The sequence below is a fragment of the Amphimedon queenslandica genome, unplaced genomic scaffold (genome assembly GCF_000090795.2).
Source record: "Amphimedon queenslandica unplaced genomic scaffold, v1.1 AMPQUscaffold_12973, whole genome shotgun sequence".
Lineage (NCBI taxonomy): Eukaryota > Metazoa > Porifera > Demospongiae > Haplosclerida > Niphatidae > Amphimedon > Amphimedon queenslandica.
Window position 1 is genome coordinate 16103 of NW_003546791.1, and position 27348 is coordinate 43450.

The following is a 27348-nucleotide window of genomic DNA, read 5'->3' on the forward strand; positions in this document are numbered from 1 at the left end:
TAAATGCTTTGGTCTGTACAATTCACGATAACATTATTTATAGTTATTGATGCAACTTACAAATTTGGAGTCAATTGAGTAACCTTTATTTTATCATTTTCAATTTCTTTCTGGTAGTCATGTGGTGCAACACAAAATGAACACTTCTGAGCTCCTAACTTTACAGGACCATTACATATCACACAGAGTGCAACTTGAGGCTTGCTACATTTTATGCAAGAAGCAGTGTTAAGTGGTAATTTCATATTACAATGTATACAAAGTTTTTGAGAAGAAATAGAATCCATGAGTTGAGGTTGGCATTCACCACAATTAGCACAGAAGGCAGCTTTGGCAGATATTTTATGCTTACATTGGATACACAACTTAGAGGACGATTTATCCTGCTGTGGGTGTGGCTGACGAATTCCACATTCAGAACAGAACTTTGCATTGGCAGGAATGAGAGGGACTTTACAAGATATACATTCTGACATGGCTAGTCAAGTTGTGAAATAGTGCCCAGATTAAGAAGAGTACTGTCACCATAGGCGTCACCTAAATTACCAGAGACAAGCGTAAACGGCCGCGCTCTTTAACAGACACAGTAAGCCAGGAGAAACGTCTACTATATGGGATACGGTCAAACTGGTTAACGCCTTATAGACTGCTCAGAAACTGGCAAACCATAGATACTATGTAGTATCTATGGGCAAACTGCTCTTCCCCGTGCCAGATTAGTTTAAACCCCGCCCCACAATCCCCCTGAAAACTCAAATTTGCCCTCGTAGACTACTACCGGTACTAAGTAAAAATTTCTCCTAGTCTGAATTTCTTAATTTTAAAATTCCCCCTCTTGTTCCTAAAACCATAGATATTAGAGACTACAGTCTCTAATATCTATGCTAAAACATAGATCCATAAAAAAATTCCCTACTGGCAGTCCTACTGTACTTCAATCTACTTAAACATAATTATTCCCATATAAAAAATAATTAATCCTGTGTGGCCTGCTCTAGATGACTTCCAGTCTCACGTAGCCAGACCCACCCTCCTGCTTTTTGCCTCCTGGATCCCAAAGGGCAAGTCTGGCTATGCAAGGCTATAGATGACTATGGACACATACATACAGAATTTAAGATATCACTACAATCATTAAATTACCGAAATCATAAAAGACAAAATTATTTTTAGTTCATTGTTCATTAATTTCTTGTTCATGTCTTTCCTGATGAAAAACGATAATTTCCCAAGTAGCAACTGACTGCTTCAAAGTAATAGTATCTGGAAAATTATCTTCAAAGCCATTAGGCAATTCTTTTTCAAGCTCATAACTCTCCAAGTGTGCATACATTGTATCTCTGAGACTATGTAGTTGAAAAAATAGCATGAATCCTATGGTTTCATTATTTTACTCATAACTTACGGCCAATTTCTCTCATGTGCTTCCCTATGACGGACATTAGTTTCAATAAATTCAAAGAAAAGGTTGAGAAAAGGAGGAATGTCAACGCCTCTCAAAAAAGACTTTAATTCTCTTTCTTGCTCTTCTTGTAACTTTTCATAAAACTCTTGATCAAGAGAATCAAATGGCTCCTAAAATAATAAAATATTCTTACAATAAATACACAAGAGCACTGATTACTTGTTTGCGTAATGTTAGAGTTTTTGCCATTCGTACTGAAATGGTCTCCCAAAGTGAGAGGATATGACCAAGTGTACAATATTCCATTGCCTGTATGTGCGTAACAATAAAAAGGTACATTAGCTATATTAATAGTATCATGTTGCATACCTTTTTGCTGGTGAATTTCTTTTCCATTCTCAGTACTTTTTTTACATAACCTTTAAGTTCTATATTGGCTGTTCCTCCTCTTTTTTCAGAAGAGAGAAAACTAATCACAATCTCCACCACATCAAGGCATTCCCTTAATCTTTGCATACTACCCAATTCAGTCACTATTTCAGTCTGTTGCTTTGTATTCAGCTTAACCTATAACAAAAAAAGACAGTTAATATAAATTTGTTTTTTCAAGTGGTCACCTGTGGTTTGATATTTTTTCGTATGCTGGCAAAAGCTTTAGCAGTGTAAACATCTTTCCTGTACACAACTTGAGGTATCTCTAACAGTACCAGTGGCTTTCCATGTATGAATCTATCAACAATGTTTTTTTCAAGTGCTTGTAAATCATAGCTGACATTCTGTCCCTTTCCATGCTCCAGTGAGTAGTGACAGTGTGAGAGGACGATTGAGAGAATCTGATGCTCATAATCTAGCAGATGACATGACTGGATTTGACTGGCTGGGACTTTATGTTTCTTCCATAGTATTCTAAGAGAGAATGAAGAAACAAATAATTGTACAACACCTGGTAGCTTACTCTTTCTTCTGTTTCTTTTTCAATTGTGAATGACATTTTTCCACAAAATCATTATGAACAGCAACCAGTAGGTCCACTAGTGCTACAGTGCATACTCCATGACCAGTCAGTGTGGGTATGAGATAAGAGAGGGGGGTACTATCATCCCATGTTAATGTCCTTACAAACTCAAGATCAACTGGTACACGAGCTGAAAAAAGATGCCACAAAATTAATATTTGAACAAGTGTTACTAATATTTACAATGATCCTTTAATCTCTCTTTGACAAGTGCCCATGCCTTTCTAACACAATTTAGTTTCTCTTGAAATTGATTCTTCTTATTTTCATTATGTATACCTAAAGAGACAATAATAACAAAAAATTAAGTTGTCATAATACCTCTATACTCCTTTAAACTGTCAACGTAGTTTCCTATTGTGATCTTAGCAACTTCATTCTTGTCAAGTCTCCTGTGGCTCAGCCGATACATTTCCTGCTGTAATTTGACAATGGCAGGAAGATACTGAGTTGCTCTAAGTAGTGGCTCCTGTATTGAAACTATTATTATACACCAAAATAATAAACAACTTGCCTGTATTACAAATTCATATAAAATGGAATATCTTTCTTTCCTAGTCTGTAAAACTTGTAATAAGTGTTCCAGTGTAATACGTGATCTATAGCTCCATAAATGAGGAGTTATTGCTTTAGGTGATAATCGTACTCTCTCATGAATCACATAAAACAAATGATCACACTCTGATATAAATATTAAAAATTACACATTGAAATTGACTTGAAATTATTGAATCAATTTTCACCTTCTTTTTTGTCACTCAATAGTAGCCGAGTTGCTTGTTGTAATTCAGCATCCAAATTCTAAAGGTGCATAATAAACTCTAAATTTTTTAAGAACATACCATCAGCACAGGCTTTATAAAAGTGTCTGAAAAACATCTCTCCCATTCAGCTCTATATTCCCTTGAATCAAGCCCAGGAGCAATAGCTGGAAATAATAAAAGCATGAATAATGCAAACTAGCCATTGCAACACAACAATGACATCCTTACGTATTGCTGTATTTTGAGAAGCAATATTCCTTAATATTAAATGCATTAGCAGACAAGAATCATCTCTACTCTTTCCTATAGCAGTACTCAGCATGTGAATATCATGCATTAAATGTTCCCAGAAGAACGTAGGCATATCAGCTGGTCTGACTTGTTCCTTAGTGAGGTCCAACAATCCTTCAGTTGCATGCTATTTAATAATGTTCATAATAATTTCTACTCCATACTATTTACAATGTACCTCATTAGTACATGAGCTCCATAATAAAGAACAATGCATTATTGCTCTCAATATAGCACAAGATGATGGAGATAAAGCTCTTTCAGTTGAAGGAACAGCTTCACGTTGGGTTGGGTTACCAAGAGCATAGCCAGTCTCCGTATTATCAGTACTGAATTTTTAATTACATATAATTTTTATGAATTATATACTTACTTGTTGGATAATTTATTGTCAGCAATGAGTACATGAAGTTTACCCCCTATTGGTGCATGGCATTCAGGACAAGTACTTTCCGTCCATGCTCGTCCACACTAAAAATAAAAAATACACAAAAGCAAATTTTAGGGAAAATATATGGTTCTGTTACTTCTGATATAAAGTATCTGTGACCTCTTGGGCATTCTATTAGTACAAAAATAAAATATTTAATTTCTCATTTTGATTCCCCACCATAAAATTGTCCTCCACCAACTGCACCTTTGACCAAAGGTAGGATATCTTCAGGCATTGTAGGCATGTAGACTCTCTAAAATAATCATTAAATGAACTATAATCCCCTCTGTGACAATATCATTACCTTTAGCTCTGCTGGACTATTTATCATTTGAACGAATGGAGTTACTAGTTTCTTATTGCTAGACTGTATTATAATAGCAGCATGTACCACTAGATCAGTCAGTAATCTATTCTGTGGATTTATTCCTGGTCTCAGAGTCATTGGTTCCAGTGTCCCACAATATGAATCATTAATTAAATGCTGGGCAGCCCACATAAGCTAATGGTATTAACATATAACATAATATAAAACAATATCTTTTTTTTATTGCAAGACATTTACTTCTCTCTTGAGTCTTTTACACTGCCTAACAGCAGCCAGTATTCCTTCTTTTGTCTCACCCTGTATAAAGTACACATAATAATCATATACCATCGATACTCACTGATATTCTCTTAGCTTCAGTAGTAAATGTATTACTACCAGTCACTATCTCATACACTCCAACAAGTAAAGGAATAACTTCAGCATCACTAAGATTCTAATGTCAATAACACAAAATAATCTACACTATAAAAAGCTAACTTACTTGGATGGCTAGTGTTAGTTCTTCCAAGTTTTCCCCATACACAGCATCAGACAAACAAGCTCTTATTTTTTTATAATCCTGATATATGACAAATGGATCATTATGCCCTGTTTCCTCCTGTCAAAAGTATAACAATACTTAAAAGCAAGTGAGAAAGGTTCATACTTGACGTAGGTTTATAGGTATAATCCATTTCATTTCTTCCTCTGAAGTCACATTAGTAAGGAAAGTGACTCCATATTGTCTTGCTAGTTGTTTGACAAGAAATACACCAGGCCCAGAGTCTTTATCAGTTTCATTATAATTAAGTTTTACATCCTCACAGCATCTTTTAGCCATTTCTAAGAGTAACCGTGAATAATTTGTGTGAAGACACTGTCTCTCTCCACTGTTCTGACAGTGCAATAGTTCTGCTACTATACTCAGTGAATAACGAATTTTTGCTATTCCTTCCAAATAAGGTAATGTGATTCCACCCTCAAGAGATGGGGCAGGAGCAGATAAGACCACAGTCCCTCCATCCTTCAGTAGTTCATATGCTGTTGCAACTCTCTCTTGAAGTGATGCTTCAATGTATCTTTTATGAACTGAATCCTAAATGATAAATAATAAATACATATATAGCCAGCTCATGCAGCTTCTTTTTGCAGTGGATTATTACGTTGCTCAAAAATTGTGCCAAATACACTGTACTATAGACTACAGGGTATTTTGACAAAATTACAAAAAGAGAATTCTTCATTTTTATAATTTTTCCCCATACATATGTATACGTGTACATGCCCTTATGTTGTGTATTAAATTTGAAAAGATTTTGATCAATTTCGAATTTTTATAATTTTTAAAAGTCACTCAACAATTGGGCCAAACACCCAGGGTCCTTGCACTATAAGGGATTTTGGCCTGGAATTTTTTTTAAATGGCTAAGAGACAATTTCCCATTTTATAATTTCTTTGATACATAAACTTGTTCTTATGTTGTGTAGAAAATTTGAACTGATTCTGATCAAAATAAAATTTTCTATAATGCTTTGTCAGAAACCCTGGGTATAGCAACAATTTTTCTTCTTACTTCAAAACACTGGATGCAAAGCAGACAAAGATTACGGTCATCTTTTATTAATTGTCGTGATCTTGAGAAGTATACTTCCAAATGCTCTCTAACAGCATCAATACTAAAAATATGAGCATATTTAGCATAACAAATGTAAAATCAAAAATATTTTAAAACAGCTGTAATATGGAAAATAATAATTGTAAATATTTACTTATGCTCCAGTAGTAGTTGTAATAAGAAAGAACGTATCACAGGAACAGCATCAGTCTCTTCTTTATCAGAGTAAGTCAATTCTTTTGTCTTATCTTTTTCAGTGAATACAACCTTTAACAGTTCTTCAATGAGCTGAGGCTCGGGAGGAGTGGTCTGACCAAAACAGAGTGAGGAAACAACTTCCATGAAAAAGGCCTTGCAATATCCACGAATCCTCTTCTGTAGATCAGCTCTACAGCATTTAATATCATTAATATGAAATAACTCCATTAAATTGCTTACGAAAATTTGAATTTCTTTACAGCATCACTGTCTAAAGTTCTAAGGACTGTCTGGACTTTTTGAATAGCCTGGACTCTTGTGAATTCTTGACAATTCTTCAGAAACTAAAATAAACTACCAATAAGTCCCATTCTTGTATACTGAGAACTCACCAATTCAATTCTAGTACCATACTTCACTAAATTTTCAAATTTCTTGTCATCTGTAGAGAATTTAGTGACAATGTGCTCAACAAACATTTGTATGGCTCTAACATGCTGCCATTTGCATCTAAAAAAGGAAAGTATTAAAGTACAATACATTAATACCAATTTACTTTATTCCAATGCATAGTTCTTTGGATTGCTCATTAGGTGCATTTAATCCTAAACTAATAATTGAATTGATAGCATTTTGACACAACTGAAGCTTGACCAGTCTTTGTGGAATATATTCTCTGTCTTCAGGTTTAAGTGGAAGAGATAGTTCATGTTTAATAGCAACACTAACAGCATGCAGAGGTAAGTCCATGTACTGCAAATTATGAACCTCTATGGCTATGTAAATTTATAAATAACATACATTTGTAAAATAAATTGACAATAAAGAACTAAGCAGCATACCATTTTTCAAATGAACTAATATTCCAGGTATATGAGTAGTAAGTTGTCCAAACCACATCATTTCTTGTTGATAATCATGATATACTACATGAACTGCTGCTAGATAAGACATGAGTGACTGATGAGTGAATTCAGGACCAGTGATAATAGCATCAAGAGCTTTAGTAATAATCTAAAAAAATTAAGTACATTAAATTTCCAGTGAAATATAACCCATATACAGTACATGCCATACCTCATATTCATCACTAGCTCTATGATGAGGTACATGATGTATACTTCTCAGTATATCTCCAAGATAATACCAGTACATTTCATTCCAATTTTCTTCTGGTACTCTTTTTAAAATAATGGCAAGTTGTGTTTCAGACAAAACTTCACATAGTTGAATATGAATATCTTGTCTACTTCCACCTGCACAACATTGAACAAGTAAATTCATTTAAATCAATCCAAATTTCTATACTTACTAGAGGAGGTTCTAACTGTGTCCAGTTTTGCTTCAATGGCCTCTTTTATTAACCAAAAGAAAGGGAAGCAACACACAAACTCTTCATCAGCAGCTAATACTCTTCCTCCTATTACTCCAGTGGTTGTTGGTTGTAGTTCATGAATACCTTTACCCATAGCATAACTCTGATAACTGAACAACACCAACTCCTCATTACTAAATATTGCCAACCACAGTTGCTCAACATAATCCCTACAAAAGATGAAACAAATAATTATGGTCTGTCTATTTCTTCGTGGCCTTAATTTAAACATGTATGTGTAACCTAAAGTCATTATCACAATTTAGATACCTACATGTACCTTGCTTCCTTTAGTAGGTTAAGATTAGAGTAATGATCAACAAACAATAAGATGTCAGCAAATAATGGAACAATAACTTCATCTAATCGTCTTGTCAGGACATTCTGGAATGTTCCACCACTTTGTAACTTCTCAGTGCTCAGTGCTTCATTCAGTACCCATTCCTTATATAATGAATTCTTCTCTCTTTCTTCCAAAAGGTTCTTTATGTGTTTAACTAAAGCTCCATAAAATGTATCACTACCTGTAAAACATAAATAAATTTATTCAATGTTAAGAACATTAATTCACAGAAATACTTAAAACAAATCAGTAAGCTGTGCTCACTCACTAATACATGTATAGGTACATACTTAGAGGGAAAATAGGTCTCTGTGGTATAAGTTCTAGTAGTAGTTTCAAGCGGTGTGCCCCCCATTGCCTCCTTGTCTCATCACTCTCAACCAGTTTAGCTACAGTAGCCTGTACACTGGTACGGAGGCGACAGCACTGAGTGTGGTCTCCTTTGGACTGTGGAGCCTGGTAGGAAGGTTTCACAAAAGGAAGATCATCCAGCTAAAAACAGAAATTAAATCATTTTAAACTGAACCACATTATATGTAGAGCTTCCCACAAGATTTTGGTATAGTGCCCAGCTCATGAGGTGCACTGTTTAGCTTGCTTAGTAGAGTTTTGTAGAAAACTCTGAACTATGGTAGTTTATCAAAAATGACTAAAAGAAAATTCTCCATTTCTAAATTTGTTCTGATATACATGTTCTGATATTTAGCTTGAGGTGATTTGGATCAAACCTAGATTTTTTTATGAATTTTTTTACTCCAAAAGACATGCAGTGCTTATTGTCAGCTCAAGAAGTGTACTGCTTAGCTCACTTAACACATTTTGTGGGGAACATTAATTGTATGTCATGCTTTTGAACAGTTTGAACTAACCACATCATGATCAGCCTCATTCTCCATCAGTTCTTCCTCATCTTCTAATCCCATTCTTTCCTCCTCGTATGTTTCCATTGGCTCTTCAATACTAGCACTAGGCTCAGGCTCTGATTCAAAGCGTCTGCTATAAAACAACTGACTGATAGGAGAACTCAGTGCATCATCAAGTGTTAGAGCTGATTCTGTTGGAGCCCTAATATCATCAATGTGAGCTGATATCCAGGAGCCTCCTTGAAATCCAACAAATGAGGACTTCTGAGTCTCTGCCTGACGAGGAAGATGAATAACAAATAGAACATGAGTTGATCCTTGTCCTTCTCTCCACTTTAACTTTGCCCTCTCATCATCAATACGATATCTAGCACAAGCTAACAGATCACCATACAAGTGACCTGAATCACACTGAATGATTAATAGATAATCTTTATCGGTTCCATGAGAATCTCTTGTGAAAGTAGGACTACAATGGCAAAAACAATGATTTAAAAACTTCTGTATAGCATAAGTTAAATCAGGCAATTTTAAAATTTGCAGATTCAAAATTATGTCATTGAGCATGCTCAGAATAATAGACTCAATTTTGGCAGATATTCCTAGCAAATGCCCAATCCATTAATTCCCTGCCAATATTTGTGGCTATACAGTAACTATTTCTAATTTTACATAATAGGCTAAAACTTATCTAAAAAATTATTGGCTCATTCTCACCTTATTTTGTTACTAAAATCCATTTCTGTATCAAACTCTTGTAACAAGAAACAAGATACACAATCATACTCCAATTCAATTTTAAAACACAAATCTTTTACTTCAAGACTAGAAAGAAGATGACTGTGAGTGGTCACCTACAAATCAAGGATAAAAATTATTATAATAAAGATAAAGTACCGTCTATCAGGAAATTTTTACTGTGATTTAAATTTTACTGGATTAGAATTTCGCAAAAATTAGATTACCCATATAATTACATGCCACATTCAATAATACATGACACAGTCTTATTTAGCAAAAATTAAGTCACAGCACAATTTTAAACCGCAAAAATTTCCTACCACACTAATTTCCTGATCTACGGTACTAGGTATAATTGTTAATTCACTTGGATAAGTAGTCCAGATTGATGAGCCTGTCCTCCATGAAGATGATACTGTAAGAACTGTACTATCGAACCATGACACTGCTCGTTAAAATATATATTTTTAAGCTTCTTTTGTTGATCAGATAAAGAAGTATTGTGTAAACGAATGAGAGCATCGGGTGAAGCCATTTGTAGTAGTACTTTCTTGCTGAATATGAGCACATCTCTCTTCCACTCATCTGTCTTGTGATGCTCATTCCAGTCAAAATTCTTCTTCCATGATTGTATACTGTGGAGCTGCTCAGTGGCTTGGAATATGACTGAAGATGGAGTATCATCATGATAACCAACAAATGCATCTTGCTTGGTAAACCTGGAATAATAGAAATGAAATAGCATATTAGTGACAATATTACATAATTAGATCAGTATAAAATAATGTTTGTTTGGGCATTTTCAGTTACAATAACCAAAAAATAATGAAAAAAATTAATAATTAAACAAAGTCTAAAGTGTTAACAAAATTAATAAAAAAATTAAAAAGCATACATGTACATGTATTAACAAAAATTTTTCGATCCAAAATTTTTCGAATTTTAACCATAAGCTACAAACTACCTAATTTTTTGCAGTCAAAAACAAAAATATTTCTGAAATATCACCAGAAATTTTGAAGCTGTTATAAACAAAACTTTTTGATTATGAACATCAAAGTGGCAAAGATCATTTTTAGTCAAATTTATAAAAAATAGCATTTTAAAAATCTTTCAAAGTTTAGCTATAAATACTATTTTATAGACCATGTACTAAAAAATGAAACGTTATATTCCAACTATATTGTATTAATACAGAAATCTAACTGTATTGTTTTAATACAAAAAGTAACAGGGTTTTCCACATAGTGCTCAGCTTCTTGTCAGTAACTCAATATATCATTAAGTTGCTCAAAAAATTGAGCCAAAAACCCTGTATTACTGACAGGGTCTTAGTGTACTTTGACAAAAATTGCAAGGAGAGAAATCTCAATTATTATAATTTTTTTCTGATACATATACTGTACTTGGCCTATGCTGTGCATCAATTTTGAGTCATTTCAATCAAATTTAAAATTTCCCTAAATTTTTAAAGTTGCTCAAAAATTGAGCCAACAACCAAAGGTTAAAGCATTTGGTGTCAGGCAAATTTTGTCAAAAATAGCTTGGAAAGAATCCCCATTTTAATAATTCTTTTGATACAAATACATGTCGTTGTGTTGCATTTTAACTTTGAGATGATTCCAATTAAAATTGGATTTTTACAAATATTTAAAGTTTCACTATTGTACTGCTTGTCAACTCATGAAGCATGCTGTTTAACTTACTTAGCACACTTTGTGAAAAACCCTAAAAGTAACAAATTAAAAAACTGAAACCAAACAACAATTTTCATTTGTCCTTTACTTACAGCTCTTTATCTACATGTACATTAGCTCACTAACTTTTTATTGGTATGATTAATTTTGCTGAATTGTTCAACCCAATAATTTAATCTCATATGCACTTCCTTTTGCCATTCCTCTTGTAGTACAGTCTCAGTTAGGACAAAGTGTTTTTCCAGTCTATTGATCAAAGGAGTAGGGAACTTCTCATATACTGTACTCTTCTCTGCTATTAGAATTAACCTAAAAATAATTAATTTAAATTATGAAGTACATGTATATGTGCTGAACTTACTTAAAGTTGTTATGAACACGGCACTTCACTCTATGTGTCTGTAGTCCCAGATCAACATATCTCTGTCCTCCAGCTAGTATTATATAATACTGGTTTAGTAGATCATACAAGCTCTCATACAGGTTCTCAAGGTTAAGGAGGATGACAGTACGACCAGTTTCCATACATATTTTAATCTGATTAATGTTACGACACACTTGAGTGTACTCTCTGTCTTTAGGGAATGAGCTCCCAAACAGTACAAAAGGCTCTATCCTGTGCTCACTCATCTTGTGCTCACTCCTACCTCTTGGGGATACAGGTGATTCTTCAAGACCTCTCTCAGAGATCATGCTGGCACTGGAGCTTGCTAATGAAAGATCTCCTTCTAGAGATTTGTCAAGCCTCAGGCCAACCTCTTCATGAAGAAAGTGCTTGATGACTTGTAGAGCAGCATAATTCTCAGTTAAAAATAATAAATAACGATTCTCTCTGTAAATGAAAAAATTACAAAATAAAACTAAACATATGAAAAAGTTCTCTTTTTTTGTCGTACATGACAAAGAGACAAATTTAATATCTCTGAATCTTACCCATGCCATGATGTTTCCTTAGTTTGGAGACTTTTCCTAATAAGACCCAATGGAGTACAGTCAGGATTAAGCAACTCATTATCCTAGTAGTATTCATATACAACATTTATCATTTTACTGCCTTACTTGTTGTACAGAAGATGGTTCAGGTACTTTGTCAATGTTTGGAAGAAGATTTTTAAATATTTCATAAGTTTTAAAGTCCTCAAGGCCACCAAAGTTTCTTTTAATAGCATGTTGAAGCTGTGGGCCAGTAGGAGGGCGACCACTCTTTTCACACATCCAGTACAACATTTTAATTAAACTAAAACATTAGTACACATCACACTCTCTAATAATAACAGTTTACCTGTAGAAGTCTCTAAGTCCAAAGAATGCTTTATTAACTTTAGCTTGCTCATCACATATTTTCTTATAAGCAGCCGATAAAGGTTGAAAATAAGCATCAAGCCTTTCTTTAACTGGATCATCAACACGATTAGAACAAATTCCTCTTTAAAATTTAATTAGCAATAAATAAAGTATAACCTGCGTATAACTCACCTTGCTGATAGCTCTAGTTCTTTCTCATCAGGGTCTCCTCTGGTTACCATAACTCCTCTGTTCATTTTAGCAGGATCCAATGCCCAGTTTGATATACCAATAAATGCAACACGTTGCTCACGATCTACAAACTATACACCAGTAAACAATGTATCAAGTGTTAGGAATAAAGCAGGTTTACCTGTTCAGAGTCATCAGCTCCCTCTGTTCCATCCTCCAGTAGTGGATGAAGAGCCTTTAATGGAAGATTAGGAGAATCCTCAGCTAATCCAACCTCATCCAATACAACAACTGATACATAGTTAGTCACATCTTGCTTCTTCTGGAAACTCTTGGCAGTATTGAATACTTCAATGACACTCTCTGGAGTTGATAGCTGACTGCATTGATAGGAGAACATGTGAACCTAGAGATAAAATTGGTACCATAAAAGAGAAATACAAATGAAAGGAGAAGCGACAAAATAGATAATATACACAAAACACTCATGGTTAACCTCTTTAAATTCTTTCATAAGTTGTTTTTCAGATGACCTTCCAAGCATTGAAGCAGCAACAATGGATTTGGCTAGTGATTTAGAGCTGCCTGGTTTACCAACAAGAAACAAAGGTATCCTTAATTCAATACATATTGCCATCATAAACACATTCTCTCTCAGTGCAGCATTTCTTGCAATATTAGGACCAAGTTTCATGTTATCAAGAAGGACATCCTGACACCTAACACATAAATTGAAATAAACAAAATGGAATTTATGTACAGTACAGTACCATTTAATTTCATTGCTGAATTGTTCTCTTCCAGCTATTGCTAGAGGGGCAGTGAATTGTTGTACTACACCATCCTCATATTCATTTCTATCTTGTAGTCTGGCATGATAGCACACACTAACTGATAATATCAGTGCTCTAGTGATATCAGACACTGGCTGCTTCTCCTAATAAATAAAAATAAAAAAGGGCTTGTCTGAATTAACACTATTTCTTGGAGCTTACATCTCCTTGAGCTTTATCTCTAACACTCTCACTAAACTGCTCCTTCTTCTGACAGAAATACTTAAAGACAATCATTGCACGCTCCACATCTCTCAAACTAACAAAACTACATTCATCCTAAAAATGATGAAATTATTAAGGTAATATTATTATGCTGCCATACATTTCTTCCTCTCATGTATTTCTGTGACCAGGCCAGTACATTAGCCACAGACTCTATGACAGCTGTTTGACCAGTTACTTCAGCAATAGCATGACATCTATCTTTCACTATCTGTCTTGTATAGTCCTTCTCTGTTGCATTGTTCAACTGTCCAAAGTCATACACTAATGGTCTCATGCTGGGAGGCAAGTCAAGTACTCTATACACTAACTGCCTGAGTGGGATTTTACCTATTAATAAAATTTAATGTATAATGTGATTCCTCTAAAACACATTACTTAAAATTTTGTAATTGCAATTTTAATAATAAATTTACATGTAAGAATAGGGTTTAAATTAAATGTTTTTGTCAAATTCAGAGAATGAATTACAGTTCAATTACATTAAGCTACACTGTATAAGACCAAGCTCTGATAATGAAAAAAAATTCAGTATTGTGTACCTAACTTCTGCTGAGTTTCTGTTGCTTTTACAAAAAATCCAAGACCAGCTGATTCAAGCTTACTAATCATCTTATCAGTATGTCTACAATACATGTAATTGAATTCAGAAAAACATTATACTCACTTCCTATAAGGATTACATGCAGCAATAAACTTAACATCAGCTTCAATTAGTCTGCCATTAATTCTTCTATCACACATCACTTCCTTTATCAGGCCAATAGCATCACTTGTATTAGCTTCATCAAAGAATAATATTGTATCAATTTCATGATCATTTCTATTCTTAGCTGCAATCTTTTCAGCCTCTTCTACTTTTTTAATAACATCACTTTCTAAAGTACCACCATGAACCTAAAAAACAATTATACTACATGCATCATTTAAGAAGTGAAATATCTCACCTTCATAATAAGCATGTTTTGGACATGACTTCCTCCATCTTTACAGCCTCTGGCAGCAAGATCACACATGTACCTGATTAGTCTTGTCTTACCACAACCAGTCTCACCCATTATAACTACTGGTATATTACACCTTTATAATCAAGAGTAAAAATCCATCAATAATATATGATTGATTTATGATGAGTCAATTGATGCATAACAATATACATGTACACTGCATCTTTAAAATAATATTATTAATATAATACCTGAATCTCATATGTATTGCCATTATTTTGATGACATTATCAACTGTCAGTACATAAGTAGGGTCTGGATCATAGCTCCATTCTAGACCCATTACCATTCCAATCTTTTCTATCATAGTATCCTTTTGCCAGGATTGATAATTTTCAGAAAGATTGACCTGATTATGTTGCAGCCCAGTGTGCAGTTGTGGTTTCATTACTCCTGCTTCTATCATCAAACCTTTAACAGGATCCATTAGGTCTCCAGTACGAGTGACGTTAAAACCAACAAATGTGATACTCATTCCATCTTCATTGAAGAACAAATAAGGATGATAACTACATACATGTAATAAAAAGTAGAATACATTATGTAAAGCACATGAATAAAAATGTAAAACTATACCTTTGTTCCCATTGCTTTCTCTCATCAATCTGATATTCCTGCAGTGTCTCTTCTACAGGAATTTCTTCTTGATTCTCTGCAGCTACCTCACCTTTAAGAGATGATGTGGCAAAATCCTAAAAGAATTAAGTACACACACACACAGTTAAGAAATTGCTTTCAGAACCACTTTTTGAGAGCAAAGTGTGGACTATAATAGTACAAAATATTTTTCAGAATTTTTGTCATTTTCTTAAACTGGCCATAACTCAAAAAATTGAAGTCAGAATCAGCTCAAACTTTCTACACAGCATAAGGATATTAATATGTATCAGAAAATGTAATAAAAATTTGAGGTGACTTCAGAGGCATTTTTGAAAAAAACCAAAAATGTAATAAAAATTGGGAGTGTTTTGATAATAAAATGTGCATAAACAATGTACCTTGGACATTCTGATCATAAACTTGACTACAAAAGTCTTAAGTCCAGACATGACATCGCCAACAATATCTTCATTGCAGAATATTGAGTTCTCACAAGATCTCAATTGAGTATTGAGAAATTCAACAAAATGTTTTAATTCAGACCATGATGGATCTTTTACTCCACACTGCCTATAAAATATAGTAATTGTTAATTGAGTAATATAAAATACAAATGCAAGGCTTTGAAATGGTCATACTTTAATAAAACTTGTAAACATTCAACATGCTTTCCTTCAACTAGTCCAGGATTATAAGAGAATCTGTCTAATGGAGAAGAGCCAATGTGTCTCCTCAGGTACTGATAGACACGTTGAAAATGTGAACTCCTAAATTCTTTTTCATCCATCAATCGAGCAGAAGCATCTACAGTGATACAAAAATTAAAATTAATTTAAAGTCTTGTTATTACCTCCTCTTCCTTCCTCAAGCACATTACAGACTGATCTAGGAGACAAACACTGAACTGTAGGAAGAAGCTTAAGTAGTTCAACTGTTGGCTTAGCAAACTTAATATCATTCTATAAACAATATTTAACACACAAAAAGTCATCAATACTATACTCAAAAATATGTACTTTTAATACAGAGACTTCAATGGCATATAGATGAGAAATGTAGGACCTCCATATTTTCCCCTGACTGTCAGATACAGCTTGTAATATCAGTAATGAGAACAATACTGAATCAACCTGCCTTAACACCTACATGTATTAAATCACAAAAAAGATGAAATACAAAGCATTATAACTTTATTGATAATTACATTTGGTGAAATATCAAGATGAAATATAATCGCTTGATTAGTGTCTTTACTACCAACACTACTTTTTAACAACTGAACAATACTGTCACTAGTAACTTTAGGACCATGAACTGGTATAATAACATCAGAAGAGACTCCATAGCACTTGCTCTTTAATTCTTCCTTCATTCTTTGAATATACAATGATTTGCCCATTCCTGTTCTATCAGATGTCACCACACGTACACATGAACTAATAAATAACACAAAATAAAAATATTCTACACAATATCTGTTACTTTTCTCTGTCAATAGTAGAAGCAAGTACTCGTCTTCCTAAAATGTTAGGATTTTGCACAAAATGAGACTTCAAATATTGTTTGTAATCATCATCATGATGGAATGTCTCCAGCTGTTGCTTGAAAAACTGAAGTTTCGATATCATATGAGACTTGTCAAGATCTTCATCACTACATACTATTACTAGCCTATAATCTGAACAGGAAAAATATATAAAGAAGATTATTAGAAAGTTATCACAATTTTTTACCATTTATAGCATAAGAACAATCAGAAAGTGATTTCAATGCTTTATCACAGACTTGATAAGAGAGCAGTTCAGCATGTACAAGACAGAATATTCTAAAGTGGTTAGGATCTCCCATTGCTCTCTTCCACAATAGAGTCACTTCTTCCTCAGTTGTATTCTCATTACAAATAAGAACCTCTTCATATGTTGGCATGGGAAGGTCTTTAGTCTCCATGTATAGCGAAAGGACAGTTTTAAACACTTTATCTGATGAGAAAATTAATTCATCATAATTTAAATTTTCTAACTTTGAGTACCTGGAGGGGTTACTAGTAGATTAGGTTCACCACATTTTAGTCCTTCGGGAAATTTTCTCTGCAAGCCAACAGTGGCTGATAAAGATTACAAAATTAATAGTCTTAAGCAAGTATTGTAAACTTACGTTTATTACTTTGAGAAAGTTGTTGTAGAGTCATACCCAGTGCCAGTATGGTGAGGTAATTTTCAGCTGAAGTTTTCTCACTACTTGTGATTACCAAGTTTCTACAAAAAAATTAGTGAAAAATATTCATTTAAAAATAACAGAATGAAGCACATTGTACTTACTGTAGTTCATCAGAGTCTGCACTGATTTGTCTATCATATTCTCCAATGCTATCATGTCTCTCAAAGACACTATCATAAGGTACTGGAGCAAACAGTTCACCTGATTCAGGTGGACCTTCCATTAGAGAAGCCATTGCTCTTTCTATATTGTCTGGATGTTGCTCAGCAGCAGCTAATGACTCTTCTACAGTAAAGCCAGAATCAATCAGACCTCTAACGACAGGGTGATCCTCACTGATGGGTACTCGATCAACTACTTTTAGCCTAGCTGGACGAGAGGCTGGAGGATGAGAAGAATGAGAGACAGTATGTGACGCAAGAGGAGGTACTTCAGTCCAAGCTTCTACAGGTCTATCAAAGGACTCTTCAAGAGCAGAATAAGAACCAGGAAGGTAAGGTGGTTCATGCAGTGTGATTGCCTCTTCAACATCAATCTCCATATCTTCCTCTTCTGAAGGTAGCTCCTCCTCATCTTCAGGATATATTTCAGTAGCAGTCTCACTTTCAGCATCACTATCAGTGAAGTCAAAATTCTCAATATTCTCATTGCACCACTCCATTACTGCTTCTTGTACTTTTGGCTTTTCGCATCTTTCAAATGCAAGAAAAATGAGTTTCCTTGAAAAACCAAACTCTTCCTTTAGATCATATACCATTGCTTTCTGGTTGTCAGTTAAATCTTCATCTGTCAGCTTAGGTTGAGGGCCTGAGGGGGTCACAGTCTTAAGTACTGCTTCTACTATTGGTTTAGTTAATGGTACTGAGTCTCTGTTCCCTATTGATTCTCTATTAGCATGTAACTCAGCTGCTGGTATGAATGAATTGTGATCATTTTGTATTGGCAAAGCATTATCTGATAGTAGCCTAGAAGGAGGATCTACATAACCTGATAAATAAGACTGCGATGATTTGCTATGAGTAAATAATTGATCTTGCAAAAATTGCTGCTCAGCAAGTATACCATTAACTGTTTGAACTTCATTTTTGATGGCATTGGAAGACAATTCCCGTGAGATGCTCTGCAGTAGAGTCAAGACTTCTTGTTTGACTGGTCTAGTTGGTACTGCACTTCCTTTGAATTGACCTAATTCCTCTCTGAGGGACAGAAGTTGTGGAGTTGTAAAGTAATTGAGTTCATAAAAATTATCTCTTTGTTGAGCAAGTTGACATTTCCAAGTTTGCAGATCTTCTTCCAATGCACTAGCTCTGACCTGAAGGCAGTTTACAATGTCATCCAATGCACAAGAGAAGGTTAGGGTCCATCCAATATATTTGTCGTTGCCATGTTGCTGTAACTCTATTAGGACATCAGTGATCCTACAGACACTGTGGAAAACCTGAAAAAAATATTATGCATGCATGCATGTGTAGATACTATGTTAGCTTACATCAAGAAACAAATCCACTTGTTTTCTTTCCTTTGTTTCTCTACCTGTTATTAGTACTAGTTTGCTCTCAAGGTCTCTTAGCTCATCAAGGTTATAATGCAACTTGTGGATCCTCTTACGCTTGGATTGCCTCATTCTTAAGTGGATACCTTCTGAACGACTAACCAAAATACCTTTCTTAGAGGATCCAATCTCATAGATACCATAACTATTAATGTTATTCATCTGACCAAAAGAGGTCACTTCCACAGAGCCTTGAGTTTCCTTAACTGATTGATACCAATCAATTTCTCTTTCACATGTTCTCTAAAGTGAAAATTAAAAAAATAAGGAGTAAGGAGGCTAGCAATATTAATTACCATCATTTCTGGAAGATTAGGAGCTGTCTCTAGAGTAACCCACAATGTTTTGCACAGCTCCTGCAGTTTCTGGTAACTGGCATCTTTTGTTAATCTGTATATTAAAGGACCAAACCCACTACCAACTGTACGTAAGAATGATAGCTTATCAGTAGTCATATCACCCTCTCCACCAGCTGCTGTAGCTAACGCAACTGTCACAAAATTAACTAAATTTGTTACATCTAGTAATGGTAAACATACCACAGATAACTGAAATGTATCAAAAACAAATACCTTTTGTTTCGTTTCTAATCCATTCTACAATTTTCTGACAATCAGCAAATGCTTCAAGACATTCTCTTTTAGCAGTATCCATTGCATATTCTTGAAGAAATCTTCCAGCATCCACCACACTATGATCAATAGTGCTCAGTGTGGCATGATTAGATGAAACCTAGTATTGAAACAAGTTTTTAAATAATTACTTTATTACTGTATATAAGTGGAATATTTCACTGTCCGTTATGACTTACACATGAGCTACTAACTTCATTTACAACAAAGAAATAATTAACTTGTTTCTATTGTTAAAAGTCATCTTAAAAGATTGTAAAAACCTTTCATAGAAAACAGAAGTTTTTATTTAACTTCTGAAATGCTCGTGTACTAAAAATATATATCTACTGGAATGAAATTTGTAAAACTTTTTTCCCATATGTGTAAGGTAAATATGCATAAGTGTAAGGTATGTACCTTTGATGCTACTCTTTCCACTATAACAAAGTCTCCAGTCAAATTAAGTGTATCACGAATTTTAAGAAATGATTCTGCTGTTTCTCTGTAGCCACACAAATCCCAATACTGACCAATATGCACAACAGCATTCTTTATCCAGTTGATATCATCAGTGACAATATGATTGATGGCATCAGCTGCATGCTGAAGATTAATGAGATCTTTCTGTAACTTATCAAGCTTCTTAAAGTAAACATTCTTAAACTGATCATCTACTTCTAACAAGGTCATGTCTCCAGACTGCAATTTTTTCAATAATAAGGTGCAAGATTGAAGTGTTGGCTGCCATAATATTGAATATATTTTTGATGAATCAACTGTTGCTGGTTGCTCACTCATATTTTTATGCCAAAGCCTATTAAAGATATCACTGGAGTATTTAGAAGAGATAATGAAGAATCCATTCAGGCAAGGATCAAGTGGTCTAGCATCAGAAAAAGACACAACCTCGCAGCTACCATCTGATGCTGTAATACATAACTTATTGATCTTTTCATCTTCGTAGTTCTTTTGAAGTTCATCCATTAAATTATATTGACCTGCAAAAAAAAACATACATAAAAATGGATGCAGACAACTGATACTAATTTTCATTCTTACCTGCTAATATTTTGCGAATATGAGAAAGAAAGTACTTCAATTTCATCATGTATTCTTCAAAATGTTCAAATTCTTTCAGTCGCTTCTCTATACTCTTTTGCAGATCAATTATTCGTGATTCATCAATAACTTCACAGAGTTTATTCATTTGTATTTGCTTAGCTCTAATGCTGTTTAATTCAGTAATAGTGATCCCACCACTATTAATATTAGCACACACTGCTTCTAATTTACTGACTGCACAAGTCACTATTAGCCTCCATTCACCAGACTCTCTAGTATCTTTCCCAACTTGAGCATCTGCAGAACATAAAAATAATTATTATGCTTTTAATAAAATTAATATTCCTTACAAGAGATCTTAAGAATTCCTGGCCACATTTCCCAATCAAGCAAATCATTAAAAGGAATTTCTTGTGTTCTGCGAAATTCAGGATACCTCTTCTCAATAATTTTAGAAATTAGCTTAAAAACCCGTTCAGACTTTAAGTCAAGTAACGTATCCCATCTTTGAATACTTTGTGTCTGCAAGAGTATAAACAATAAGGCTAAAAGTCTGGCAAGATGTAACTCACCATTGATCTCTTTGAAAACATACTATCTAATGCTTCAATTGCTTTCGTAAGAAATATGTTCCGGAATGAATCAGCAATTTCTTTTCGGTGCTCAACATTAATAAAAAGGTTAATCTTCAGCTCAGGTGATGGAATTTCAGAAACTCTATCACTAACAAGCTCCAGGACTATTGCTTCTAAATCATTTTCCATTACATCTGCTGAAAACTTAAGACTTAAAATGCTCTTCCAAAACTAAAAGAGACAAAGTAAATTCAAATAAAGTATGAATTACTTCAAGTTCTTCATTTTCTTTCTTCAATTCTTGAAAAGTTGTTCCAGCAAACTTCAAGGAAGCACCAAAGAAGGATCCACCAATAACATCTTTATGAGCAACCCAGTCCTTTAGTAGTTCTCTTACATTAACAGTTAGACTCTGACAAAGAGTGTCCTGATTATTAGCCTGATCTTGAAACAATTTAGCTTTAAAAAGGATGTGAAGGTAGAGTGAAATCATAGATTTTACTAAAATCTTAGCATTTTTTGAAAAATTTAGTTTGTCTCGAAAACTCTCAAGCAAAAAACCTGCAGCATCAGAATACCAGACTAATACAGCAAAACTACAAAAGGAACTTATATGATGTACTTTAGATCAATAAAATAATTACGTGGTAATATCTTTCTCATAAATTCTTTTAAGAATGTTAGCTAATGGTATCCTGAAGCAATGATTCATCTAGAAATGAAAACTTAGTTAAACTTATACTTTTCATTATTCATGCCACTTATTCAGTAAAATTGAAGAAAAAATTAATCATTTGTTTAACAAAACTTATTGATGCAATTGTACTAGCAAAGCATACCATTAAAAAAGTATTTCTTAAAAAAGCAAAAAGTTTTTACTTGTACAAATGATAAATTTATATATACATGTACATCATGGTATGGCTTATGTGGGCTCCTGAATATACTGGTACATAAAATATACATGTAGTTATGACACAGCAAGCATGAGGTACACATCAAAGGTTAAGACGCTTGACAAGAAGTTGGCACACGACAAGCATGCAGAACCTACACATTGAAAATTGTTTTTCATGTCCATTATTTGGTGTATGCCATTAAACATCTGTAAACATTATTCTAATCATACAAAACTAATTCCACTTTCTGGATTATACATGTAGGCTTATAGTTAAGATACATGTATGCATTGGTTTTCAGCATACCTTGTTCTCAGTCACTGATGATAATCTCAAATTGTGAGTATCTGAATGTAAATTGAGTCTTTCAATAAGCCACACAATGGCTAGCTCAATTGGCAACATGTCACAAAGAATAACTGTATCCTCCTGGGGACAAATGTAGGGGATTATGTAAAGAAGTTTTGAATCAAACTGAAATAACTGTTGAATATCTTTTTCGTGCTTTTGAACAAACCTATATAAAGTGGGCAAACACATACATGTTTATTATTGACAGCTTTACTACACTACAATATTCCTACCCTGATTTGAATTGTAATGTTGATTGTAATTTTCCAATCATAACTGAAGGATCACCCCAAGTTATCTGATTTAAAGGAACACATGACTTCTGATTGGGCACTGAGAGGTCACACAAAAAGTGGTATAAAGGTAAAGCTTTGACAATAACAATGGCATTCTCATGCTTCTGCAATGCTATAACTGTTCTTAAGTAATGAACAAGAGCAACTACAACAATATTCCTATAAGGAACAATAATTAAATAAAAATTCTACATAAATTACTTTGCTTCAGGTGATTCTCCTATCATACTCCTTAAAAACTTAAGTTCTTTTTCTCCGTTAGTAATTGATAAACTCATTGCTTGAAGCAGTGCAACTCTAAACTCATTTGAAAAAGGAACATTGACAGACTGATTTAGTTTGTATAAACAACAGGCCAAAAGTACAGCTGAAGTAACAGAATTATATGCATAATCTCGTTGCTTATTTAGATTAACAAGAACAGCTTCTATCCAGTCAATTAAAAACTACATAGTGGAATGTCATTTCAAAACATTGTGCAATTGACTTACTGAACCAATATCTGGAACTTCCCAACGGTTCTCACCTCCTCTATGTTCCACCCATTGCAAAAATGCACATCGAATTAGAGACACACAGCCATTTATTGCTACATCAAGTTTCACCTTAAATTTTCCACTCAAAAGAATTTCTCTTGTTGGTTGCAAGTGAATTTCCATACATTGACAGCGCATCACAGTCGGAGTAGGAACAGTGATGGCAGTGGGATCATCAGGCTCTGCTCTTGAAATAATATCCCAAACCTTCTTTAATGTTCCTTTGGCTGTTTTAACCTTAGTTTCAGGTAAAATGATAGTGTCAAACTGTCTATAGAAACCTGTAAATAAAACAATTATACCACTGAACACATTAGAACTAATCACTCACCTCCAGGAACTAACTTTTCCTTGGGTACTTTAAGTAACCTATTTGTATTGACACCTTGATAAGGAGGTGCTCCATGAAGGTACTCAAATTGATGCGTCACTTTTATCAATGGAGAATACACTACATATTTGTATGGAAGACCATTTTTTAAGGACACTATAAAATCAGTATTGATTGTCATATCATATCTGACTGAATGGAATCCTCCACCAGCATCTCTAATAATAGTGAATGTAAAATTGAAAGCCACAAAAATTATAAAACAAACCTCAGTAATATACATGGACCAATATCAAATTTCCAATCTCCCAGACTTTTGTGTCCAAATCTCATGTAGACTTCAGAGCTTCCTTCTTCCCATTTCCAAATTTCCTTTTGAATGACAGCATTAAATTGTAATCTCATTGCCCTATTCTGTGTAGGCTGCAATACATGAAGTTTAGTTGTTGGCCTACATATATTATACATAAACACATATAAAATTATAAATAAAAATTGTTTTAAAGAAAAAAATTACTTACAAATTAGGGCATACACGTAGTTCATCTTTCTTCTCACTTCTTGGCTTGTTTTCATTACCACCAACAGTTCCACTACTACCAACACCTTTCCCACTAATTCCACCCTTTATATTCTCACCACTTTTCCCACTTTCCTTTATTCCCTCTTTATGTCCCTTTTTGTTAGCTTCATCCTTTGCACTTTCTACTCTTTCACTTACTGCACCATCATTTTCACCTTCCTTTGCATCCTTTCCCTTTTGTTTACGATCTGTTTCAGAGTCTCCATCTCTACTATCATTACTACCATTACCACTTCCATTTTTGGTATTTCTAATTGCTCCATTTTTACTACCACCCATAACATCATTAGATCTGTTTATGTTATTTAATTTATCCTCTGTGTCATTACTTCTATTATCACTAGTTCCTTCATTTTCTCTTCCTAGATTTTCTGTCTCCGATTGTTGGTTATTTTCCCCATTTTTCTTATCTCCATCTAATATTGTCCATTCTTCTTCTGACTTCTGAGTAATGTCAATTACTGTAACAGGTTCGCCAATAATTCCAAACGTATCATCAACTTTTTCACAAGTGACTGCTCCGCCAACCATTGCAGTTACACGATCAGTGTTACCTACAACTGTGGTAGTTACAGAATTTTGTTTTTGCCTACTAGCTGAGTTATTTCCTTGATCCAGAGGAGTTTGAGCAGCAGACAAATCGGAAGTAATAGACTGGTTTTGTTTAAACTTTTTCATTATTTGTTCTTGCGACAAAAATGGCCGGTCAGTTGGCTGTGAAGACAAGTCAGGAGAATCAGGAGGACCAGGAGGATCAGCAGGAGGAAGAGGAGGATCAGGCCTAAGAGGAGAAGGACTAGCAGAAGGAGGGTAGCTGGGAGAAGGGAGACTAGCAGGAGGAGGACCAGCAAGAGGAGGGTCAGGGTCAGCAGGAAGAGGGGGAGGGTCAGCGGAAGGGGAAGGACCAGCAGGAGGAGGGGGAGGGTTGGCGGAAGGAGGAAGAGGAGGAGGAGGAGGATCAGAGAAAGGAGGAAGAGGAGGAGGAGGATCAGAGAAAGGAGGAAGGCCAGCAGGAGGAGGAAGGTCAGCAAGAGGAGAAAGGTCAGCAGAAGGAGGAGAGTCAGCAGGAGGAGAAGGGTCAGAGGAAGAAGGAAGATTAGCAAGAGGAGGGTCAGCGGAAGGAGGAGGAGGACGAGGAGGGTCAGAGGAAGGAGGAAGGCCAGAAGGAGGAGGAAGGCCAGAAGGAGGAGGAAGGTCAGCAAGAGGAGAAAGGTCAGCAGAAGGAGGAGAGTCAGCAGGAGGAGAAGGGTCAGAGGAAGAAGGAAGATCAGCAAGAGGAGGGTCAGCGGAAGGAGGAGGAGGAGGGTCAAAGGAAGGAGGAAGGTCAGGAGGAGGAGGAGGAGGAGGGTCAGAGGAAGGAGGAAGGTCAGCAGGAGGAGGGTCAGTGGAAGGAGGAAGGCCAGCAAGAGGACCAGCAGGGTGAGGAATAGCAGGAGGAGGACCGGCAGTAGCATAAGAAGCAAGCTGAGGAGAGTAATTTTGTGGTTGAACATCATAAGAAGGAGCTTGTGATTCAGTAGTAAATGGGATGGTATGATGAATTGCAGAGGTAGGAGGAGACTTTTGTATGGCAGAACAATACTTATCAACACAAACTCTAGATTCATAAAAAATATGTCTACCACAAGCCTGACACTTTTTAAAAGGTCGCTTGTTAAGTTCCTCATAATCTTGTGGTGCAGTACAAAATATACAATCTTTTCCTGGTGATAACAAAGCACGGCCACAAAATATGCACTGTGTTTTTAGGGACTCCTGTGATGATGAGGCTTGAGGTTGCCTACATTTACTACAATATACAGCAATAGAGGGTAGATGTGCACCACAGTGTATGCACCGTTTCACAGTAACATTCTGCTTCTGTGGCTCACCACATACGACACAGTACACGGCATCGAGAGACAGCTGTGCTTTACAGTGAATACAAGCTTTTGTGAGTGACTGGGGTGCGCCACATTTCCCACAAAACTTGGCATCATGAGGAATTAGAGGGTACTTACAGGAGACACAAATCACCTGACTAGACATTGGAGGCCTTGAATTAGTCTAACCATGTGGTCCGACGTGCCTTTATCCGCTGATGTGCAACCCAACGCTAAGTAGAGGAAACAAAACGACGAGGGAAGACTTCCAGAAATATCTAATGACTCAAAGAACTACTGGGCGACCAACTTCTCACCCCCATCTATGTCATATACACTGGAAAGGGAATGCCCACGGGACTATCCCTAATTAAAGCTCGCAGGCGTGGTAAATTTAAAATTTAAAATCAAAATTAGAAAAAATGAAACTTGGACAGAAAATAACATCGTATGAGCAGCACACATAAAAATGTTATCCTCATTTAGTGCAAAAATCCTCCACTACACTGCAGATAAATAATTCCACCAGTAAATTGCCCTTGGCTGGCTTAATTCAGCTTCCCTCTCAAAGTAAGTGTACATCAAACGGATAGTCTCTTTATCCATCCTTCAAAGGCACCTAAAGTAGTGATAGAAGAACAATAATTTACAATACATTACATCTACTTTATCAATAATCATCTAATATTCTATGACAAACTTTGAAACAGAATAATTTTGTCCAGCATCCATGCTTTGTTCATGCACTATATAGAAACATACTGCTAACAAGACTTGTGGTTATACTTTGATCTTGTAAATTACATGTTGCTAAGAATAACAACATATGTTAGTTACAACTACAAGATCAAAAGTCACAGTATATTAAAGTTGACATGTACTGTAGTAGGTTGCATCATTTTAATAATTACTTAATTTTTAGAGTAACGGAAGTAGTTTAGGAACGCTTAACGTCCACAAGGATATGGCATTACTAAGCCATACAGAAAGGGCAAGAGACTGATTTCATCCTTCATACAGGATCAGAAAGTGGCTGGATACCAAATGCAGAACTGTGAAGGGGCACTTCAGACGACTACCAGTATCATAAAGATATGAATCACTAGGAATTCGAGCGATGATTCAAAGATCAGCTCCTTCCCAATATTCCTATAAACTTTATATTTGCAACAGACAACACCTCATATCATTCAAAAAGATTTGAACCACTACCTACTTCATCATGGTGTAAAAGTGATACCAAACAGCTCAAAATATTCAGGGGTAAAAAATTTCGCG

At 35.0% G+C, this 27348-nt stretch overlaps 1 protein-coding gene across 1 annotated transcript; it reads right to left on the reverse strand.

The window, feature by feature from the left end:
* Positions 1–1106: 1106 nt before the first annotated feature.
* Positions 1107–26426, reverse strand: LOC100639796 (E3 ubiquitin-protein ligase rnf213-alpha-like). The gene is made up of 76 exons (XM_020002126.1): positions 24147–26426; positions 23894–24076; positions 23626–23843; positions 23250–23575; positions 22960–23204; positions 22696–22917; positions 22418–22628; positions 21857–21924; positions 21484–21808; positions 21210–21443; positions 20988–21159; positions 20635–20934; positions 19993–20573; positions 19534–19693; positions 19258–19481; positions 18899–19204; positions 17511–18847; positions 17347–17447; positions 17222–17296; positions 16926–17171; positions 16675–16870; positions 16397–16628; positions 16209–16334; positions 16043–16151; positions 15831–15996; positions 15591–15762; positions 15169–15284; positions 14784–15101; positions 14533–14665; positions 14253–14482; positions 14128–14210; positions 13686–13915; positions 13523–13639; positions 13298–13464; positions 13024–13246; positions 12709–12933; positions 12528–12658; positions 12334–12477; positions 12111–12288; positions 11985–12067; positions 11413–11883; positions 11178–11360; positions 9722–10073; positions 9331–9467; positions 8620–9082; positions 8041–8242; positions 7688–7931; positions 7345–7577; positions 7110–7288; positions 6875–7046; positions 6589–6808; positions 6425–6542; positions 6273–6376; positions 5989–6222; positions 5793–5895; positions 4886–5314; positions 4721–4837; positions 4577–4672; positions 4474–4533; positions 4213–4410; positions 4086–4161; positions 4003–4037; positions 3849–3946; positions 3654–3804; positions 3413–3602; positions 3263–3348; positions 3164–3221; positions 2935–3101; positions 2742–2889; positions 2604–2699; positions 2361–2550; positions 2023–2311; positions 1775–1972; positions 1625–1714; positions 1406–1575; positions 1107–1346 (listed from the first exon to the last, which is right to left on the reverse strand). The coding sequence occupies exons 1-76, from the start codon at positions 26234–26236 to the stop codon at positions 1175–1177; spliced, it is 17532 nt and encodes a 5843-aa protein (XP_019857685.1). The 5' UTR covers positions 26237–26426; the 3' UTR covers positions 1107–1174.
* Between the last annotated feature and the right edge of the window lie 922 nt (positions 26427–27348).